This window comes from Misgurnus anguillicaudatus, chromosome 23, assembly GCF_027580225.2.
Source record: "Misgurnus anguillicaudatus chromosome 23, ASM2758022v2, whole genome shotgun sequence".
NCBI classification, from domain to species: domain Eukaryota; kingdom Metazoa; phylum Chordata; class Actinopteri; order Cypriniformes; family Cobitidae; genus Misgurnus; species Misgurnus anguillicaudatus.
The window spans coordinates 17190664-17212302 of NC_073359.2; the positions used below are offsets into that span (position 1 = coordinate 17190664).

The 21639-nt window shown below is 38.4% G+C and overlaps 2 protein-coding genes across 2 annotated transcripts in view; one reads left to right on the forward strand and one right to left on the reverse strand.

Moving 5' to 3' along the window:
* Positions 1 to 14374, reverse strand: part of cpamd8 (C3 and PZP like alpha-2-macroglobulin domain containing 8) — a 67467-nt gene extending 53093 nt beyond the window's left edge. The window contains exons 1-21 of the mRNA XM_073861445.1: positions 13839 to 14374; positions 11270 to 11421; positions 10872 to 10894; positions 10603 to 10768; positions 9231 to 9283; positions 8492 to 8509; positions 7804 to 7858; positions 6806 to 6926; positions 6511 to 6588; positions 6318 to 6426; positions 5240 to 5467; positions 4964 to 5134; positions 4649 to 4777; positions 4350 to 4545; positions 4081 to 4256; positions 3835 to 3984; positions 3592 to 3750; positions 2558 to 2700; positions 2398 to 2460; positions 1891 to 2122; positions 1325 to 1478 (exon numbers count right to left, since the gene is read on the reverse strand). Coding sequence (XP_073717546.1) covers positions 1325 to 1478; positions 1891 to 2122; positions 2398 to 2460; positions 2558 to 2700; positions 3592 to 3750; positions 3835 to 3984; positions 4081 to 4256; positions 4350 to 4545; positions 4649 to 4777; positions 4964 to 5134; positions 5240 to 5467; positions 6318 to 6426; positions 6511 to 6588; positions 6806 to 6926; positions 7804 to 7858; positions 8492 to 8509; positions 9231 to 9283; positions 10603 to 10768; positions 10872 to 10894; positions 11270 to 11421; positions 13839 to 13924 — 2662 coding nt within the window. The 5' untranslated portion in view covers positions 13925 to 14374. The remainder of the gene's footprint in view (positions 1 to 1324; positions 1479 to 1890; positions 2123 to 2397; positions 2461 to 2557; positions 2701 to 3591; positions 3751 to 3834; positions 3985 to 4080; positions 4257 to 4349; positions 4546 to 4648; positions 4778 to 4963; positions 5135 to 5239; positions 5468 to 6317; positions 6427 to 6510; positions 6589 to 6805; positions 6927 to 7803; positions 7859 to 8491; positions 8510 to 9230; positions 9284 to 10602; positions 10769 to 10871; positions 10895 to 11269; positions 11422 to 13838) is intronic.
* Positions 14375 to 16277: 1903 nt separating this feature from the next.
* On the forward strand, positions 16278 to 20555 carry rex1bd (required for excision 1-B domain containing). Its single transcript, XM_055218738.2, has 5 exons — positions 16278 to 16431; positions 16726 to 16808; positions 16893 to 17097; positions 18976 to 19064; positions 19866 to 20555. The coding sequence occupies exons 1-5, from the start codon at positions 16429 to 16431 to the stop codon at positions 19936 to 19938; spliced, it is 453 nt and encodes a 150-aa protein (XP_055074713.1). The 5' UTR covers positions 16278 to 16428; the 3' UTR covers positions 19939 to 20555.
* Positions 20556 to 21639: the final 1084 nt, after the last annotated feature.

Consider the following 21639-nt stretch of genomic DNA (forward strand, 5'->3'; position numbering starts at 1 on the left):
CTCTATAGAAATAACAACTTGTGTCATATAGCTCCGAGTGACTGCTTGAGTGAGTGACTCCGGGCGGGGCTCCCACCGCAGCAGCAGGCAGGCTCCTGATTGGTTAACGCGGCGCGAAATTCCACCAAAGTTCAAATTTTTCAACTCGGGCGTCAGCCGCAAATTCGCGTGAAACGCAAAATAGCACCATTCGCGTGTACCGCGCACAACTCTCAATTCGCGCCTTTCGCGCAAGCTTCACGCGCGAATGAGGCGGAAACGCGTCTTCCGCTCCGCGCCGAACGCCTCTTCCGCGCCGCGGGACCTCCTGACGCGCGTCAACGCGTCTGCACATTGACTTAACATTGAAATCACTCGCGCTTCACGCCTCTACCGCGGTTGGTGTAAACGCACCATAACGGCGCGAATGAGGCGTTCAGCGTTCCGCGGTAGCCGCGATTCTGCCTTGTTCACGCGAATGGCGCGAATTGAGCATTGCCGCGGGAAACGCGCAAGTTGAAAAATTTTAACGTTGGCGGAAAAACGCGCAGCGTTAACCAATCAGAAGCTTGCTCTACTAGTGACGTGATTACAGGCAGTGAACACAGAGTCGCAAAATCCCCTCTTGATGACTACAATTTCACGCACGACTTTCATGCGCGAATGAAGCGAGTTAACTAAAAATGTTCAAGCGGCAAACTAGACGCGGTAGACGCAAATTTGATGCCTCAAACGTGGCTCGTGTGAAAAAAAAAGAACAAATGAAGATAGGATGAAGGTTTTCTTGTTTGAAGGCAGATGTTCTGTTCTTTTATTTGATATATTGTAAATTTCCTACCATAAATATATAAAAAATTTATTTATCATTAGTAATATGTTTTGCTAAAAGATTTCATTTGGACAACTTTGATTTTCTCAATTGATTTTTCTGCTTCCTCAGATTACAGATTTTCAAATAGTTGTATCTCAGCAAATTTTCCTAAACTAACAAACCACACATCAATAGAAAGCTTATTTATTCAGCTTTCAGATCATGTATAAATCTCAATTTCTCAAAAACTTGACCCTTACAACTAGTTTTGTGATCCAGGGTCACAATTTTGAGAGAATTTTTGTATTTGGTTGAACTATTTAATAAACTTATAGTGTAACATGTGTAACCTGTAACTTATTCAAATAGCAAAAAAAAAAACTTATTCAAATAGCTTTTCAATAGCTATAAAATTCCAAACAGTTAATGAGCTTACTTTTGTATTGTAAAAACCAAACAATTCATATTAGCCTGCAATAACAACCACAGCTAACTTTTCTCCACAAGCATTGTTAAAATATTCAATGAACCAACCTGTAATGTTGGCGGTCATCAGTTCCGAAAAAAGCAGCACTATAAAAGTGGGCGTGGCCTCGCCAGGTGCCACGCACTTTTTCCGTGTCAGATGCGGTTTCCCTGGGTGACCCACAAACTTGATTCCTTTGGGCACTAATACTTTCACATGGACCTAGAGAGAATGATTGTAGAAATCGGTCAAGGCATTTTGCCATAGCACATAAACACATGCTCCCTGCATTCTCAAACATATAATTTCCCAAGGACTCCCAAAGGATCCTGGGGAATTTCTGAGGTGCATTGCACATTTTCCATGCTGCCTCCCATTGTTCCTAAAGGATTCGACACCAGACCCCTCTGCAAATCTCTCTGCACATACAGTATCTCAAGTCAAGAATAGGCTGACACAAATCCGGTTATAAAATCCCAAGAAAACATCACACAGGCCATCCACAAAGGCAATCAACTTACTTTCTCAATTCGTCACAAACTTTTACAAAAATGTAACTGGTTTATTTTAAATGTTGATTAACCAAATGTTGACATCAACCTAACTAAGCTAAAAAACACATGCGCACACACACCTCTGCGCAGGTAGGGAGGTAGTTATACACAGTCAGTGGGACTTTGGTCTGTTCACCACGGATGACGCTGTACGGCAGGGTGAAGTCGATGAAGAAAGGCTTGAACGTGCGGAGCTCTGCAGAACGAGCCAGGCCAAATCCCTTTTCCCTAGACAGACCGATAGCCTCCGTCACCCACGTAGTGATGGAATCAGGAACATCCAATCGTAACTCAGCCTCTCCGGTGACATTGCTGACATTGAAATAAGGCAAGACTTGTTTTAAGCTAAATCATACAAAATTCATTTACATGTCACAGACCCCCAAACCATCCCCTAATTCTCCCGTATGTACTTTTCCAAAATTGTTATATTACTGTGATTTTAATAATATAATTATTTATAATATAAACACTACTTTTATTTTTATTTATGTAGTCTAATGGTGGCCTGGTCGATGTTGATCTATTTCACTTTATTACTGCATATAATGTAAAAATACAAACTCTTTGCTCCAATATGTTGTTACCTGACATTGAAGCAGTGCCATATCCATGTTTCTGGGAAGAATGTACGCCTGCGATTCTCTGCCCTAAAAACACACATTCACATAAAATATGCAAATCCTTGGATATGTTAGTTGCCTTTAAGATTAATCGTAGTCTGATTTCTGAACATTGTATGTTTACCGTGTCCCAGTCCTGGCGTGCATGGCTGCCACCAGGGTTGAGGTGTGCGGCTGGAAAGCGGGCACAGCCTCATCAGTGTACATCCCTCCACTTTGCCTGTGATTCAGACTCACCATATCCGTCATCACCACCAGTCCCGTCTCCTACAACATGTACATTTTTAATATTTGGGATCAAATTTGGGATGGTATTCCTTCCACAGTTAAAGTAAAACACCACAGGTTTTCAATATTTATGTTTTTACCTCAACTTAGATGAATTAATACATACCTCTATTTTTTCAATGCGTGCACTTTGTACAGCGCCTCGTGAATGTGTTAGCATTTAGCCTAGCCCCATTCATTCCTATGGCTCCAAACACGGATGAATTTATAAGCCACCAAACACTTTCATGTTTTCCCTATTTAAATACTCTTACATAGTTACACGGGTAAGTGTGGTGGCACAAAATAAAACTTTAGTTTGGAGCCATAGGAATGAATGGGACTAGGCTAAATGCTAACACATTCACGAAGCACTGTACAAAGATTAAAAGTGCACGCATTGAAAAAAGATAGGTATGAATCTTGAGACAGAGACATTTAATGCAGTTTGCGACTCATGACCCACTTGGGACCGCCCCATTTCAACAAAATTTCAATGTTAAACAAACACACACGCAAAACTCTGCTGCTACCCCGGATAAACAATCTAGATCCACTGTTTCCACAAGGCTGGGTTCTTTGGGAAACTGAACAAGTTAAAATTTTCCTACAAATAACAACACACTTCTTTGGTGACGTTGATTTCGTGTCAGCTCATGCGCTAATCCGGTTAAAGTGCCCATATAAGGACTTCCACTGTACTCCCGGGATTTATTACGCAACAGATTCAGAAGTCAAACGAAACTTGTAAGAAAGAAGAGGACTGTGTTTGGCCCAGAAATACTCCGTCACACGTTCAACAGACTTTTTGAACCTTTGCTCATGTTAAACATCATGTGTTAATGCATGAAATACCATTCCCCCCATATGTGAAAACAGTGATGTTCTTACAGTAAACGCAAAACGGGCATCTTTTGTTATATCCCAGTGCCATGGGAATACAGAAGAGCGTCGTCGCCTTGATGACAATCCAGGCCACCAGAAGTGTCCCTCGTCCTTGGATACTCCAAAGGCTTCAGACACATCAAAGTCACCCAGTTCTTTGAACACCTGCAAATTCATACAACAATATAGCCAGTAGTTTTAACTCATTTTAAATCACATCTATAAAGAAATCCTTGAATGAAGGCTGACCTTCTCAGGTGTGAGCTGGAAGCCTGGTTTCAGAAGGTACATGCTCTTATCCACAGAAGCTACACATACACATGAGCCAGCCTCTGCTTGGACCTTCAGACTGACCGGACTGCCGGGCATCGAATCATTTGTGGACAAAGATACAGAAACCTAAAGACAAGACAAGTCCGTGTAAATATCAGGATTTTCATTTCAATATTAAGTGATCTGCCCTTTAATATATTTAAAGTGAGACTGAAAACCCACTTGATTTTCAAAGTAAGGCTGAACAGGAATTTGCAGGCTGTCTGTGACCCCTTCACCATTGTCCCTCACATAGTAGACCATCAGACGGCTGAGAGGAGCCATGGCAGGGGTGACATTGAAATGCAGAACTGACATACAGCTGTCTGTCTCAGCCTGAATAGAGGACGCAACAGAGTCTGGGCAGAGAGAGGAAACAAAAACAAAAAATGAAGAAAAAAGCGCCTTTACGTTTCTAAATTTAAAACACTGAGTCTTGTAGTAACACTGACCCGAGTCACTTGGCGGTTTAGTGGTGGTGTGTATGTTCGTGTCAAAGGTGACCGTAGCTCTCTTTCTGCGATGGGCCATGCTGTTAGGATGTCTTTGACCCGACTGCACGATATTCCCGCGAGATACGATCTCATAGTGTAAGGTGAAGTTACAGGGACAGGTGGACTTTAAATTGATCTCAGCTTCTTCTCCAATCTAGACACGAAAAGAGCCTTTTTTAATTTTTTGAAATAGCTTTCCCGATGCAAAGGTGCATTGTGAGTGGTTGTCAGGCTATGGCCATGTGGACATTTTTTACCATTAAAGGAGCACTGGGGCTAAGGAGCTGGATGTGGCACTTGCTAGGAGAATACCAGCTACTAATGGACAGATAGTTGGGAAGATACTGGTCTCCTGCTGGTCTGCCATTAATGGCTGTCACTTTTGACTGTAAGAAAAGAGAAGGTAAAGTAATACGATAACTTAATACTTTTTGTAAAGCATTTAGCAAAGTAACTATAACTCCCATTATAGATCTCCCCTTGTGTGGTTTGTACCAACAATCTCTTGGTAACTACTCTAATCCATTAAACCACCTCTAATAGATGTTTAATCTAAAAACCCTCCCACTGACCTCCAGCCAGACGTACTGGGCAGCCGTGGGGATGGAGGGGATCTCAAAAATGGCCTTGCCACTCTGTGAGACTATTTCGCTGGTAAAGACGTTGTCCTTTGGGGTGAGTTCCGCCTTTACCCGCACCTGCACCCCATCAGCTGGGCTCCCATCCGGATAGGTGACCTCAATCTGGGGTCAGTGGTGAAAAACGATTATTTTAAATTAGCTATGATGACCAAAGCGGAAAAACTGAGCAGTCTTTGCATCTTCTCAAGAAGATGATCTTCCACTCACCATCCCTTTGTAGGGCAAACCAGGCTTGAACTGCTTCCTGGTGTCTTTGGAGTACTTGATGTCAATGAGCTGCTTGTGGACGGGTGTCGAATCATCATGCACGGTCTGCTTCCCACCGTCAACGCTGTTCACAGTCACCCACATGCTCACTGCACCTCGGAAATGGTCAGTGACTTCTAAGGGCATCATGTCCTTCACGCAAAGGCTAAAGTTGGCTGAGTCTTTGATCTATGTAGTAGAAAAGAGACAGTTACTGTTATCAAACATTGGCAATTTTTAGAAATGACCTGTCATTAAAAGACACATATTAAGCAAAATCCACTTTTACAAGGTGTTTAGACATACATGTGTGTTGGCAACTGTGAACACGACAACCCTACAAATGAAAAAATCCACCCTCTCCTTCTTTTTTAATCCTCGTTAAACCAAAGCACTCATTAGACATGCAGTTTTGATTCTCCCATTAATGGATGTCACACAAACAAGGCCCCGCCCACAGCCATTGACTGATTGGTTAATTTTACCCAAAAGCCTTTCTAAATGCGTTACTAAATATGGAATAAAGATACTGTTGTCTCAGACTGTTTTTAACAGAAAGCGCTGTTGGTAAGGAAGTAAGGGGCTGTAGCTTATTTGCTTTTAAATGTACACACATGAAACAGTGTGTTTTTGCTCCCACCCAAGTACCGGCATTTTATAACAAATGATATGTGGGGTATTTTGAGCTGAAACTTTATAGACACATTCTAGGCACATCTGAGACTAATATTAAATCTTGTAAAATGGGCATAATATGTGCCCTTTAATGCTGCCTTTATAGAGCTTGCACTGGTGCGGACTTGGACTGCAACCCAACGGTCGATAGAGCATTATGTCAAAGTCTTAACGGCAAAGGAGAAGCGTAGCATTAGGAACTGAGCCACAAAGTCAATACTTTGCTGGTAAAGCTAGTCAACCAAATTTCAATGGCTGAACAAGTTGGGTAGCCCCGTGGAGATACCACCACCATTGCATGGGATTAGAACCTGAAACAGCAATGTTGGTCTTTTCAGCATGGAAATCCTTAAACTTCGCTTACCTCCATTGATTTGATCACTGGGTGTCCCATTTCATGCCTGTAATAGCCGACACCGTTAACAGTCATGTTAACTGTTAATTTGCCCGTCACTGGCTTTCCAAAGGTGTACCTGGTGGAGATCAGGGTAAGGGGAAAGATTGTTAACTATTCTCAAGCAATTTTTCCGATATATATAATACATTCCTTCTCTTACCTTGCCCTGACTGTGACCTGCTCACACGAGTTAAGATCTCGAATATAGGGAGGAGGCTCAATGATGACTTCAAACCTGGGCATAACTGTTCAAGACAAGAAGCAGCAAATTTAAATGATCAAAAAAGCTGCAAGTCTTATGTACTGTAAGCTCTTAAGAAACAGCTTTTGACATCCCTAAAGCAAATGGATGCAACATAATTTTTTAAAGTCAAGGCAATTCTAGGTTTACTGACAACGTTCTCCAACAAGATCATTGTTTTGCCATATTGTTGCTTTTCTTACTAATGCTAAATGGCATAACGTACTTTTGCACTTCAAAAGATTTGTTATATGTGTGGCCTTGCATCTCCACAAAGGCAAACCATTCGCCGAATACTGGTTGGTCTGACAGTGGAAAGCTCATATTGACAATTCCTGAAAACAAAGACAGGGTATGTAAACACTACATACATATCAGATGGATTAAAGGTATACTCCACTTTTTTCAAAAATATGCTCATTTTCCAGCTCCCTTAGAGTTAATCATTTGATTTTTACAGTTTTGGAATCCATTCAGCTGATCAACGGGTCTGGCGCTGCCACTTTTGGCATGGCTTAGCTTGGCATAGTCCGTTGAGTCTGATTGGACCATTGGCGTCGCGCTCAGAAATAACCAAAGAGTTTCGATATTTTTCCCCATTTACAACTAGACTCTTCTGTAGTTACATCGTGTACTAAGACAGACAGAAAATTAAAAGTTGCGATTTTCTGGGCAGATATGGTTGGGACTATACTCTCATTCTGGTGTAATAATCAAGGACTTTGGTGCCGTAACATGGCTGCAGCAGGCGCAATGATATTATGCAGCAGCAGAAAATAGTCCCCAGCTATTGAAAGCTACCAAGGGGGCTATTTTCAGGCAGTGCGTAATATCACTACGCCTGCTGCAGCCATGTTACGGCAGCAAAGTCCAGAATGAGAGTACACAACTTTTAATTTTCTGTCAGTCTTAGTACACAATGTAGCTACAGAAGAGTCCAGTTTTAAATGGGAAAATATCAAAACTATTTGGTAATTTTTGAGTGCAATGCTAATGGTCTAATCAGATTAAATGGATTGTGCTAAGCTATGCAAAAAGTGGTACTGTCAGACCCGAAGATCAGCTGAATGGATTCCAAAATGGTAAAAATCAAATGTTTAAGGAAAATGAATTTAAGAAAATGGAGTATCCCTTTAAAACGTGTGTATTATAATCATGGTGACATGATTGCAAAAGACAAAAGTCTTGTATCATGACAGTAAGAGCTCTTACCACAACAAACAGGCTTTACATCTTTCCACTGCACTATGCGAGATCCTCTGGGGTCCTGCGTACACAAAGAGTTAATCTTAAACAGTATGCAGTAAATACACATGCATTCTGCTTATCTGCTTAGCCTAAATTCAGAGACCACGGTATACTTGTCAAAAATCAAACGCAAGCGAACACGCTCCAAATCCATCAGATGCTTTCAAGCAACCTGACCTTGCCCTAACTTTAAGGGCAACGATACAGGAGCCCGTCAATCAAGGTAAAACCCTGCATACCCCGAATGACACTTTCTCCATCAAGAGCCAAAGGCTGACGGTGCCAAACTAACATGAACATGAAACATCGTATACATAGCAAACATTTTTTCAGAGTCCCCTTTGGCCAATTGCACAGCTTTCAGAGGAATGTTCTGGAACCGAGCAACAGTGCCTCAAAGACGCTTCAAAGCCAAAGCAGCATGTGGGAAAGGAGTGGAAGTTAAGCATAGATCGGTGGGGGGCGGTGGCCCAGGAACTATCGTTCCCTTTCATCTCCCTTGTCCCCCGATAGCGTCTGCTCAAGGGTCAAACCCAACACTGCTAGGCAGTTGTCAAGCTCTATAGCTCCGTAACATGGTCCCTGCTGGGGGAAAAACACACTTTGAGCGTACATCTCAACCTGTGGTCTCTGTTTCACGACCTCCACTCACCACTATGTAAGCATCAATCTGTAAAACAAAAGATGAGATGTGATTAGTGGGGGAATTACAATGCATACAGGTACATGATAAAGATGCCTTTGTAGTACTGTGAAGATTTATATTAACACTGCATACTATTAGAAGAATTGCCAGGTAAAAATCTAACTGTTACGCTACTGTAATCTACCTAATGTTTGTAAGAAGTTTGGTCTCCTAGTAAACCAAAGGCCGGAGTATAGTCTGTTTTTACGTGTACGCGAACGTAAGCACGCGGTCAAATGCACAGCCTTGCAAACTATAGTTTATTTGACTCGTACCTATACGCAGACCTTCTGCGCATGTGCACTGCAACAAAATGCAATGCATCTCCTGGGCTACATAATACATGCGCGACCTACGCGTACAATGCATACATATGGCGTTGCATGTATAGTTATATTCTAATGACGAAAATTGCGTAACGCGCACTACCCTCGCGTATACGTAACAATGGACTATACTTCGGCCTTAAGGTGTTCCTATAGCTCAACTGGTAGGGCAATGTGATAGCAACGAAAAGGTCATGGGTTTGATTCCCAGGGAACATACATCTTGGTGAAAATTGTGCAGATTGAATGCATAGCAAGTCGCTTTTGATCAAATTGTCTGCCAAATACATTACCGTTAATGTAACCTAATGTACTGTGCTAATTGGGATTACTGTATGCACCTTCCTACAAAGAATTTTTTTAATTATAGGTTGTGCTACCTTTTCACTGGTCGGCCTCAGGTCTGGCGTGACGGCGTACACATTTATGCGTACTAGAGAGGAGATAAAATTTGTATTAATTGAATGAATCCAGGTTCAATCTATAACTTTCTTATTTGTCTCACAGAAACTGGGCACATTTTGTATTATTTTAGCTGTTTACAAACAGTGTTGGGGAAAGCATTACAATATTAAGTTACTCCCAAAAAAAGTAACTAATTGTGTTACTTAGTTACTTTTCATGGAAAGTAATGCGTACGTTACTTTTAGTTACTTTTTCTTGGCTGAGGCTTGATCTCTTTCAGGCCTTGCAGGTTTTTTTATGACTGAGAAGTTCTGCATTCAGAAATTGCATTTTTCATCACAAAAATGTGGAGCTCTGGCCTGCCATCTCAGTTTCTGACTCAAACTGTTCCCACACAGGGGTGTAGGCATAGAGTGCATAATGTGACTACGTTTAGTTTAATTGAGTACATATTTTTTTATCAAATTAATTAAACTAAAAAAGTAACTTTCATTACTTTTTCGAAACAGTAACTCAAATATTAATGTGTACATTTAAAAAGTAATGCGTTACTTTAATTGTTACTTCAGAAAAGTAATATTATTACGTAATGTGCGTTACCCCCAACACTGTTTACCAACATTAATTCCACGTACAGCCATAAAATGAATATTGGACACTCTCCGTACTTAAGAGGGTATTCACATCCAAATTGGATGAAGGGTTTAGGAGAATTACAGCTGTTAATATCTAACTCCCCCTTTTTAAAGAGGCCAAAAGTAATGAAACAGTTGACTTAAAGGGGACATTTCACAAGACTTTTTAAAGATGTCAAATAAATCTTTGGTGTCCCCAGAATACGTATGTAGAGTTTTAGATCAAAATACCCAACAGATAATTTATTATAACATGTTAAAATTGCCACTTTGTAGGTGTGAGCAAAAATGTGCCATTTTGGGTGTGTCCTTTTAAATGCAAATGAGCTGATCTCTGCACTAAATGGCAGTGCCATGTTTGGATAGTGCAGATTAAGGGGCGGCATTATCTCCTTCTGACATCACATGGGGAGACAAATTTCAATTACCTATTTTTTCACATGCTTACAGAAAATGGTTTACCAAAACTAAGTTACTGGGTTGATCGTTTCACAATTTCTAGGTTAATACAAGCACTGGGGACCCAATTATAACACTTGAACACGGAAAAAGTCAGATTTTCATGATATGTCCCCTTTAATATAAAATTGTTTTTGTTGCAGAAAGAGAAGTCTCATACATCTGGGATGGCATGAGGGTGAGTACATTTTAAAATGGACATGAAGCATTTCAGACACAACACATTTTTTTTAATGTGAAGACTAGGAGAGACCTTTCTGAAGGGGTTTATAGACCGGTTTGTCGGTCTGGATGAACACTGTTGTTCCTTTGCTGTCCACTGTCACAGTGGTGTGGTTGTGAAAGATGTAGCCACCCTCATTGAGCTGCCGGTTCCCCCAAACCTTCAGATGTGCCTGGCCTCTTAGATCTGATGGCACCTGGGCAGATTGTGAAAATGAACCATAAAACCCTTATTAAGCTGCTAAATTATTTTTATGAAGGATCAACATGAAGATGTATGTGCCAAATCTGTTGACTTACCTTTATTTTGATTGTGCCTTTATCTGAAATAGAAAAAAACGTATGTTAAAACACGTAACAGTACATGCATCCTACTAAACAAAGCTATTGCCTTTCCAAACAAACCAGACATTTATATACTTCAACATCAAAGTTTGTTGATGAATATGGACATATACTTCAGAAGAAGCACATGATAGCACAGCTGTTGTAGCACAGACATGATCTGCACATGCTGCATTAAGCATTACTTTCAGCTAGAATTTAAGTTCCTAAAGCTCAGTTGGTAAAGCAATTGCATTAGTCCCAGGGAGCATGCATGCTAAAAAATGCACTAAAGCATCTGCTACAGACATAAATGTACATGTAATGTATGTATATGTAAACTGATGAGATACGAGACCCTGCATAATTCTCACCTCGTACAGTGCCGTGGCTCTGTGCTACGATCTCGCCTTTGACGCTGAGCTGCAAATGCACTTGTGTGTCATCCACAGCATTGAAGAGGGTGACGCTCACAGACTCTTCCACGCCGGCGCGAAAAACCGATGGCGCAGCAATCAGGTAACCCCTGTGTATCAAAGGACTTTGTTTAAGGTACCTATTACTTCTTTAATACTATGTTTTGTCTAAAAATTGCAGACAAAACTCATGTCACAGGACGAACAAACAAAGGTGTCTTACCCGCCAACAGACTGAAAACAAACATCAGATGATCAAAAACAAACAGACAAGTGTTTTATGATTAAATTTAATGAAAATTTTCATGATTTAGTCAGTTTAAAAGTTTAAGCACATACAATACAATAAAATTGTATTTATATTGTGCTTTTTACAATTGTTCATTGTTCCAAAGCAACAACCATAAGCTAATTGCTAGGACCCCCGAAGTTTGCTAATTATCCGTGATTTCTCCCTTGAGAAATTATGTGCGTGCATAAGTTTTATAAAGATCATAAGGAGCACGTGATGCGCTGTTCAGTCATGTTGGTGAATGATTTCAGCTTCAGTGCTGATAGTGACGTTCTCCCTGATCTCTGCTTCAGTCCAGTTTTCCGACATTTCTCGACGTGAATTTTAATCTGCGTTTAAATCCAAAGAGTGTCAAATGTGTCAAAGAGCTGAACCATAACTTCTGGTTGCGATGATACGCGCATCCTCACTACAGCACGCCCCTTACGCCACTGTTTCTGCGTCTTGCTCACCCAGAATGCTTTCAGTGTATGTTACAGCAATGTTACTAAGTCCGCTTTATGGGAGTGATTCCAAAACATTTACAGGATGCCAATTTTATCTGCCAATTTTACGGAAATTTAAGTGCTGTGTGAATGAATGGGGTTTAATTGTCAAACAGTCTACTATAACAGAGTAAATCTGTTTTTTGCAAGATTTAAAGCGATAGTTCATCCAAAAAAAAACACTTTTGTCGACATTTACTCCCATGTTGCTACAAATCCGTATGTCTTTGTTCCGAACACCAAGACATTTTGATGACTGTTTGTAACCAATCAAAGGCACCATTAATTTCCATAGTAAAAAATACTATGGAAGTCAATGGGGCCTCTGACTGATTCGGTTTGGTTCCAAACATTCCTCAAAATATCCTTCTTTGTGTTCATCAGAACAACGAAATTTATACAGGTTTGTAACAACACAAAAGTGAGCAAATCGTGACAGAACGTTAATTTTGGATGAACTATCCCTTTAAATATGTTGATTTTCTTTCAGCTTTTTCCTTATGTGTTTGTTTGGTGTAACCAAGCCTCTATTTAAATATGAAAAACAATACGGCCTGTCTGGACAGCATAAAAGCCTAAAAAATTTGACCATTTACATTTCTTCATCTGGTCATCAAGGTAATTTAAACTTATCAGACTCGAAACATTCTTGTAAAAACGTTGGCATGTCATGACAAGGGTTAGGGCAACCTTATAACACTATTAAATGCATTAACCTAATTCTGCAGGCGTTATTTGACGCTTTGGAATTCAAGCTGTCTGGAAGTATTAAAAATCTCTAACATCCAAGAAGTTACAAGGCAAAAGAATACAAATGAAATCTTGTTTCTGACCCTCAACATGCCCGAATAAAGCATTCGAGCGTAGTGCCCATAATAAGTTGAATTGCATGCCTGAATGAGATATGATATCAGGTTGTTGGCATTAAAGCCACAGGCAATTTATAAGAAAATCCCCTCCAAGGCATCTATGCAGAATTGATCGCATTTGATCCTACCCATCTTACAATAGTCTCATGTGTGCAGTGGGCATAAAACTCCTTCTGCACTATCTGGTTGAAGGAAAGAACACCCGCTGGCTGGCTTATGAGAATGTGGGTCTTTGTCAAAAAGGGCATTTGGTTATTTACCTCTTTTTTGGTGAGCTCTGGTGCTCTAAATCCTTGGCACAGACGCATGAACAGGTACTGGCACTGACATTGAGCTGTGCCAAATGTTAAGAAAATGACTTAAGAGCTCAACTAAATCATCACAGTATGTTTGTTTTTACAGGAAGATTAACAAAATGTTTTTCCTATAATCCTAAAAAACTATAAAGTAGTTTTTGCTTCACGTACTGGGGAGGCTATGATGAAGTCAAGTGTTCTGGTTGCATCTGAACTACAATGGGTTAAACTTGTGCATTTCCTTCATGCATAAGAAGTGTAAATGACAAACCCATGCTTATTATGTATAAATACATGAATCAAGCTATGATTTGTTTTGAAAGATTATTTAAAATAAATTGTAAACATTTACTTTAAACATTTAGTTTGATGTGCTGTTTGTTGCTGAAACACACAGACTTTATTATAGTATAGTCATAGTCAGGAATCTCAGGATGCAGGTATCACTTGACTGCATGAAACATTCAAACTAGAAATGAAAAGATTTACATCTGCATTCATAACTGCACCAATTAAAGGTAAAATGCATGTATATTTCTATACAACCTATAACAGTGCACCACTTAAAACGACATGCATACTTACTGCCTTTCTTGTGAATGAACTCCGCTATTAACGCACATGATAACAATCCACGACAGAGTCCACGAACACTTTAACAATCGCATCATGTCTCATTGAGTTTTCTCTGCGTGTGCTCCGGCAAAATTGTTGCTACTGCTGCTATTTCGAGTTGCAACAGTATAAACTCAGGAATGCAAGTATCCGAACTATCCACGAGGGGTAAGCGCGAGCTTCCGCTCCGTCCGCTTCAGCGCGTGCGACTTTTATCCAAATCCTGTTCGTGCAAGTGATTTTTTAAACTAAAGACAATCCCTCTTGGCGTGTCTCATTTATCCCCCTCGGCTCTGATTGCTCACATTTCAGCATTAAAAATTACCCCATCCACCCCACCCCTGGAGTAGCGGGGCATTTGTTAATGCACATGAGATTCTGTGAGCTCAGTAATGTAAGCGGCTGCTGCTCCCTCGCCCCTTTGAACTCTTCAGGCTTTTGTCTCGTTCATGGTGTGTCACAACAAGTCTCATGAAGCCCCTGTGAACTAGTAGAGGCAAGACCGGACGGTCCCGGTCACGGATTTGAAGGGTTACAGATCCAGAAGTGTGAAATTTAAATTTCTTTCATTTAAACGAGGGCTTTCATTCATTTTATACACGTGAAATATTACAGAATTTTTATAGTTACATTTTACGATTCTTTAAAATTTGGCATTAAATCATGCTAAAATATTTAGATTTATAAGTAAAGCATGTGGAGTTAAAAGTACTAACTATTTTTAATACGGAGGCATAAGAAGAGTTTTGATGTGTCATATGCCGCTGACGCCCTCCTGTGGTGAAACACGTAAAGACGGTTTTTTTAAGCACGAGACTTTAGCACTTCCCCCAAAAAAGAACAGTAAAACAAGAATAGCTCACAATAACCAGTTTTACCAGAGTAAAAAAGAACAACAAACGAAACAACAGATCATATTTGTACTTTATTTTTTAAATACTTCATAAAATATGAGTGATTGTTGTGCCTACTAGTACTTAGTGATTATACAATTTTACTATTTCATCAATATTACAATATTACATTTAATATTTTTAATATTTTATGTCTCAACGCCTTATCGTACTTCCCTTACGAAAATTAACCATGTTTTTTTGTGGTAAAAGTGTTGTAACCATAGTTTTTTTTGGTGTATTGATTACTATCAGCAAAACCATAGTTTTACTACAGTAACCATGGTGTAACTATGGTTATTTTGTGGTAACCATGTTTTTTTTAACTGTAGTAAAACCATTGTTAATTTTCGTAAGGGTTGTTGGATTTTGTTACATTTTATTGCAGAATAGAATTTAAATTAGACCTTTAAATACACTTAAAAATAAATAAATAAAGCGACTAAATCTTTTTATTGCAAGTATAAACAAGAGTAACTTGAAACAGTTCCAAACAATCATGGATGACATATAATAAAAGTATAAAGTAGGAAAGGAAGGCAACAATTAAAACAATAAAGAAAAAGCAACAAAAAAAACCTACAGAGGTTATGAACTAATTTATTTATGTGTTATTTGAGGAAAATGTACATTTATGGATTTAACAAAATCTGCTATTTTTTAATTCAAAATTCAGAAATGTCATATATGAAATACAAATTAGCATATATAACATAAAATGTATTAACAATAAATCCAAATTCATGCAAAATCTGCTGTTTTTTTCTCTCTTTTTTTTGTTGTATTTCCCAAAAGCATCATTTTTTTTAAGCATTTTTTTATTATTATTGAATATCATCAACAAGTATAAAACAAATTTTTGTTCAATGCCACATGAACGTGAGGTATTACTCACACATTGTTCACAGGTTATCAGAAAAGAAAATAGAAAAAAAATTACAAAAATGTGAGTATTTTTAAAATATTATATGTTATCTGAGCTTTTTTGTTCTTAACTTTTTTCAAAGGGGTACTGTATAATTTGAAATCATTTATAAAATGTGACAGGTTTGGTTTACAAAGGGCCCATTTTGTTTTGTGTATATGATATTTTCCTAATACAATAAATAGCTGTATAATATATTGTTCATTACTTTCCAAATTATCTCTCTCAAAATAAAAAAACACATCAATTTCTACCACACGACCCAATTTTTTACTTATATAATTTTCCGCATCTTTCCAGAAAATTCTTGAGTAGATATAACGATAAAACAGATGAAAAAATGTTTCTTTTTCCTGACCTCTCTCCAAAACATGTACAGGATAAATTCTATGAAGAACTTTGTAAGACACCTCCTTCATTTTGTTATTGACACAAAACTTGTTCAATATTTTCCAAGTTTTATCCCAGTATATATCATTAAATACGGAAGACCAAAAAAATCTTGCTGCAGGAAGGGAAACAAAACATAGGGTATTTCTTATAATATTATTGCTACATTGCAAAAGCTGCTATTTTACATTACGAACAGGCTACTGTGTGACGTCACCGCGCGTCAGCGTCTGCGAAGCTAAACAGGAAGTGAACGAAGTACAGCGTGACTGCGCCGAAATGATACACATGTTGCAAATCAGTACGAGTTTCAGCTAACCAAATATATAACCAATAGCGCTGTTTGGAAACCATGGTAAGTTAAGACTGATGTATATCTTGTATTAAATAAGTTTTTGTAGCAATAGCAGTTAGCATTATGTTTTATGTGTCTTCCTACATATTACTAACATAATAACACTAACTGTTACATAAATTCTACTATGTTTCTAACAAACAGTACCATGGTTATTTGCACGTGGTTTGCTTTAAAGTATCATGCATATATTCACCATCACACTCCCATGCTATCACAACAGTACTTTTACATTACAGTTTACAGAGTTATATGTATGGCTTAACCTTAAATATTGTATCCCCCGTTCAATAGGCATGTACAGATTTCAAAAGTTTGGTGCAAAGATTTTATGTTCTTCAAGCTGAGCGAGTGGAAGCATTCAAGCTTTTTGATGAGTATGCTTTCTTCCCGTTTCTCTGTCCTTTTATCCACCTGTGCTGTTATTTGAGGTGAATGTAATCGTGGTTTTCTTTACTCAGGGGTCATGAGGCATATTTAAGGACGGGCCCGCACTATGACTTTGAGCACTACAAACAGCTGGTGCATGAGATAACAAAAGCATTCTGTGGCATTTCCAAAGAAGTTCTGGAAATTAAAGAGCAACTGCATCAAGACTTCGACCGGCCTGACCTCTCTGAACACATTGAGAAACTGCAAGTTAAAGAAAAGGAGAAGCTCGAGCTGGTGGGCACTTATCATCGCTTTATTGTCTTCAAAAGGATGCTAATAATTAAATACCAGCGTACAGTGCACTACTCTGTTGCTTAGTGTTTTTAATACATTAAAGGCGGGGTGCATGATCTCTGAAAGCAAATGTTGACATTTTAAATAACCTAAATTAACACGACCCTACCCCAATAGAATCTGGACCTTCTTTTGATAGACCCGCCCCACACATGCGCATCCCAGGCAACAATGTTGGTTAGTAGACACGCCCCTTACTGCTGATTGGCTACAAGTGTGTTTCGGTAGTCGGCCCGACTCCCTTTTCCAAAGTGATTTTCAAAAATTATGCACCCTGCCTTTAAAGGATTAGTCAATTTTCTTAAAAAAATTTCCAGATAATTCACTCACCAACATTTCATCCAAAATGTTGATGTCTTTCTTTGTTAAGTCTAAGAAAAATTATGTTTTTAGAGGAAAACATTCCAGGATTTTTCTCATTTTAATAGACTTTAATGGAACCCAATACTTAACACTAAACTCAACACTTAACAGTTGTTTTAACAGAGTTTCAAAGGACTCCAAACGATCCCAAACGAAGCACACGGGTCCCATCCAGCGAAACGACTGTCATCCCCGACAAGAAAAATACAAAATATGCACGTCTAAACCACAACCTCTCGTCCATCTGCGGTCCTGTGACGCACCAGCGCGACCTCACGCAAATTCGTCATCACGTCAAGAGGTCACGGAGGACGAATGCGAAACTACACCCCAGTGTTTACAAATGTGGAGAAAGAGGACCGTTCAGACGTTGTTGTATGTGGAATGATACTAATTAATGTCTTTGTGTCAGTTTATTGTTTAAAATGGTCCGCAAATATGCGTTTCATATTTGTAACACGTGACCTTTCCACGTCACTACGCAATCACGAGGTCATGCTGGTGCTTCACAGGACCAGAGATAGATGAGAAGTTGTGGTTTAAAAGTGCATATTTTTTATTTATTTTTTGTCAAAAATGACAATCGTTTTGCTAGAAAAGACCCTTATGCCTCATTTGGGATCGTTTAGTCCTTTGAAACTTCATTGAAAAAAACTGTTAAGTGTTGAGTTAAGTGTTAAGTGTTGGGCTCCATTAAAGTCCATCAAAATGAGAAAAATCCTGGAATGCCTCCCTCAAAAAACATAATTTCTTCTCGACTGAACAAAGAAAGACACCAACACCCCGGATGACATGGTGGCGAGCAAACCATCTGGATCCCTTTCAAGAAATTAGACTAATCCTTTAAGTAAGTGTAACAGAATTGCTGCATGCTTAGAGTCCAGTAAGTTATCATTATGTAAATATAAATGTCTGTTTTTTTAATCACATTGAAAATGCCAGGTCAAATTAAGTGCTTTGCATTGTGGGATACACTATTTCATGTACTACTGCACTAATTTTAGCAGATGTGTTGTAGGTATCTGGGTATTCAATGCATACACTACACATGCTATGTACTGTATAAACCATAAGAGTGTAATGGAAGGAGGATTTTTTTCCCGAATACATCCTATATGATCTGTTGCACATGCTGATTGGAGTTCAATTCTTGGTTACCCAGTAAATCCCTAAAGCAATTTTTGTGTAAAGATTTATCTGGGTGGTTAACAACAGCATAAGTTTATTTCGATTTTACCCACGTCCAGCTTGTGTCTCTATCGGCCGATTAGCAACCCTTCCGCAGGAGTTTAGTTTGCTTAAACAGAGCATCAAGTTGCATTCAAACCAGCTGTATTCAATATTGGTACATGAAACGCACTTAAATGCATGCGCACCTCCTTTTTTAATGCACATAACTGCAAATACATTGAACCAAGTGTATTACACAACTCTGTTTTCTTGTATTTATTATAGACAGCTAAGTTACAGCTGGCCAAGCAAAATGCCCAGGATCACCCAGAAAATGAAGACTTCCAGGAGAAAGTTCATCAGATCAAACGGGAGTAAGTTCAACCTTATATATATATTTAAGTTTATTAATATTACATTATTAAATGACACATTCTTCCTTATTTTCTCATTGCAAGAATTACTGCACGTGTCACCACCATGTAAATACATTCAATGGTACATTTTCCAAGTCGTGACTGATGCTTTTTTGTAGACATATCTATGTCTTTGTTTTGAATCTCTCATGTCCTTACATCAGGCCGCGTCCAGTTGTTGTTTCTAAAACACGTATTATGTTTCGGTCTCCAATTAAATTAACGGCAAACTGTCAAGTGACATCATATTTACTTACCAAAGGCACATTTTACTCATTTTGGCTTTCGCGAGAATTACATTTCGGACACCGGATCTCACGCTAGACTTCCGAGCATGAACTTTCGAATAGCTGTGGTTTGTAGACCATTCCAAACTGTTTACACTAGTAGATATTTAGTGGTTGTTGCCGATTGGCTCCGTGTTGGTATCTAATGCCTGGAGTTAAGCTTGTAATTCACTTCAGATTAAAAGCATCTGCCAAACGGCAAGTAATGAATCAACGAAACAAATGAACCTGACAACATGTCACTTGCTGTATCATTAGACATTGCGTTTTTAATGCTCCCAGCCTGGTTTTAATGTACTTTTGATACCTGGTATTTATTACATGGTAATATCTCATTGTTAAGCTTGTCTTTTCTAATGGAGTGTTTTGCAAACAAGGCTCAGATCAGATATCATGTTAATGATGATGACCTATTATTCTTCAGGACGGTCCTATTAAGAGATCTCTTTTTTACCCTCTTCATCTCTGTTAGTATAATAAAGAATACAGCAGCTTTGGCCGATATTCTGCAAGACTTCAAGTATGACTCAGAAGAACAGGAGTGAGATGGATTCAGTGCTTTCTGAACTTTCTGTTTTGATGGAGAATCATCTAAGGTATCATGTTAAGGTCTTTGGATGTTGTTAAGACTGAGCTACTGATGTAGTTTAAAGTTTTGGAGCGTTTAGCATCTTTTATATGTTATGGTCAACATGGTTTCGAACATAATGCCAGTTGTGTAAATAAATATGTCAAGTCTTTTGTACCAAAAAGTTGGTTAATTAACTTAAAAATGTAAGTTACCTGGTTGCCTTAAAATTTTAATCTAATCTAATTTAATCTTTAATTTAACAAAAAATATAAAATAAAGTAGTTGACAACAATTTTGACATCTTTTTTAGTCAACTAATATTTTTAAGTTGAATGAACTCAAAATTTTAAGTCAACCAGGTAACTTCCTTTTTTAAGTTGAACCAACAAATCTTTATGTGTTGTATTCAGGTTCAAATCCGAAGAACAATGCCTGATGTTTCCTAATTTTTTTACAAACAAAATGTTAAATTATATTTAAATCAAGCTTTTCATGAAAAAATTCTTTCGTTAAATGATCTTCCCTGTTTTTCTTCTGAAGCACATTTAAATTGTTACGCTTGTAAATGGAAATAAAAATGTTTGTATTACATACACTGTAAAAAAGTATTTATTTATAAACAAAAAAAGAACAAGGAAACATGATGCATTAAGATTTTTGACTCCTTGGTTTTGCAAGTCAATTCAACCTAATATTTTGAATTTTGACTTAAGTTGACGTAACTTATAAAAAAAGTTGAAATTGTATAACTTAATTTGTTAAGTTAAAGGAATAGTCTACTCATTTTCAATACTAAAACATGTTACCACCTCAACCAAGAACTGCCGATACATCCCCCCATCATCTGTGCGTGCACGTAAGCGCTGGAGCGCTGCGCCACTTCGATAGCATTCAGCTTAGCCCCATTCATTCAATGGTACCAATCAGAGGTAAAGTTAGAAGTGACCAAACACATCAACGTTTTTCCTATTTAAGACGAGTAGTTATACGAGCATAGCCTGGGTGCCAGCCGATCTTAGCCCCGCCCACCACAATTTGAAAAACGGGGGAAGACTAGAATTGAGTATGACAACGTCAGGCTAATACGAGCAAGTTTGGTGGTACAAAATAAAACGTAGCGCTTTTCTAAGCGGATTTAAAAGAGGAACTATATTTTATGGCGTAATAGCACTTTTGGGAGTACTTCGACTTCTTAGTTAAGGTAATAACATGTTTTAGTATTGAAAATGAGTAGACCACTCCCCTAAAGTAACATTAAAATCTATGTTGATTTTACATCATTTTTTACAACGTAGAAGCAAAATACTGCGCTTGTAAATTCTCATCAAGGTAACTACAGATTTTAACTTATTGAACTTGTATATAACTTTCAAGACAATGTATTATATGTCATCTTTGTATTATCTGTACATTTTTTTGTAATATTTAAAAGATCTTTTAGCATACCTCCAACCCGTAGAGACTACAACTTACAAAAACATAAAGTATACCGAGTAGTTCTGTTGGATGAAAGCCTTAAGGGCCGTTCACGTTATAACGATAACTATAAAAAATAGCGTTTTATAAATTGTTTTATAGACTGTTTCAGCAGTAACAACATAAACAAGCGGCTGTCGTGGTCCGCACATAACTTCCGGTAAACTCCGCTAAGAATAAATAACAACAAAGTATTTTA

Bases quoted from the DNA above. Each gene is read 5' to 3' on its own strand.
- rex1bd (XM_055218738.2), top strand. The intron at 16,809-16,892 runs GTATGCTTTCTT...TTCTTTACTCAG, and splicing joins GCATTCAAGCTTTTTGATGA to GGGTCATGAGGCATATTTAA. The intron at 19,065-19,865 runs GTAAGTTCAACC...CATCTCTGTTAG, and splicing joins GTTCATCAGATCAAACGGGA to TATAATAAAGAATACAGCAG.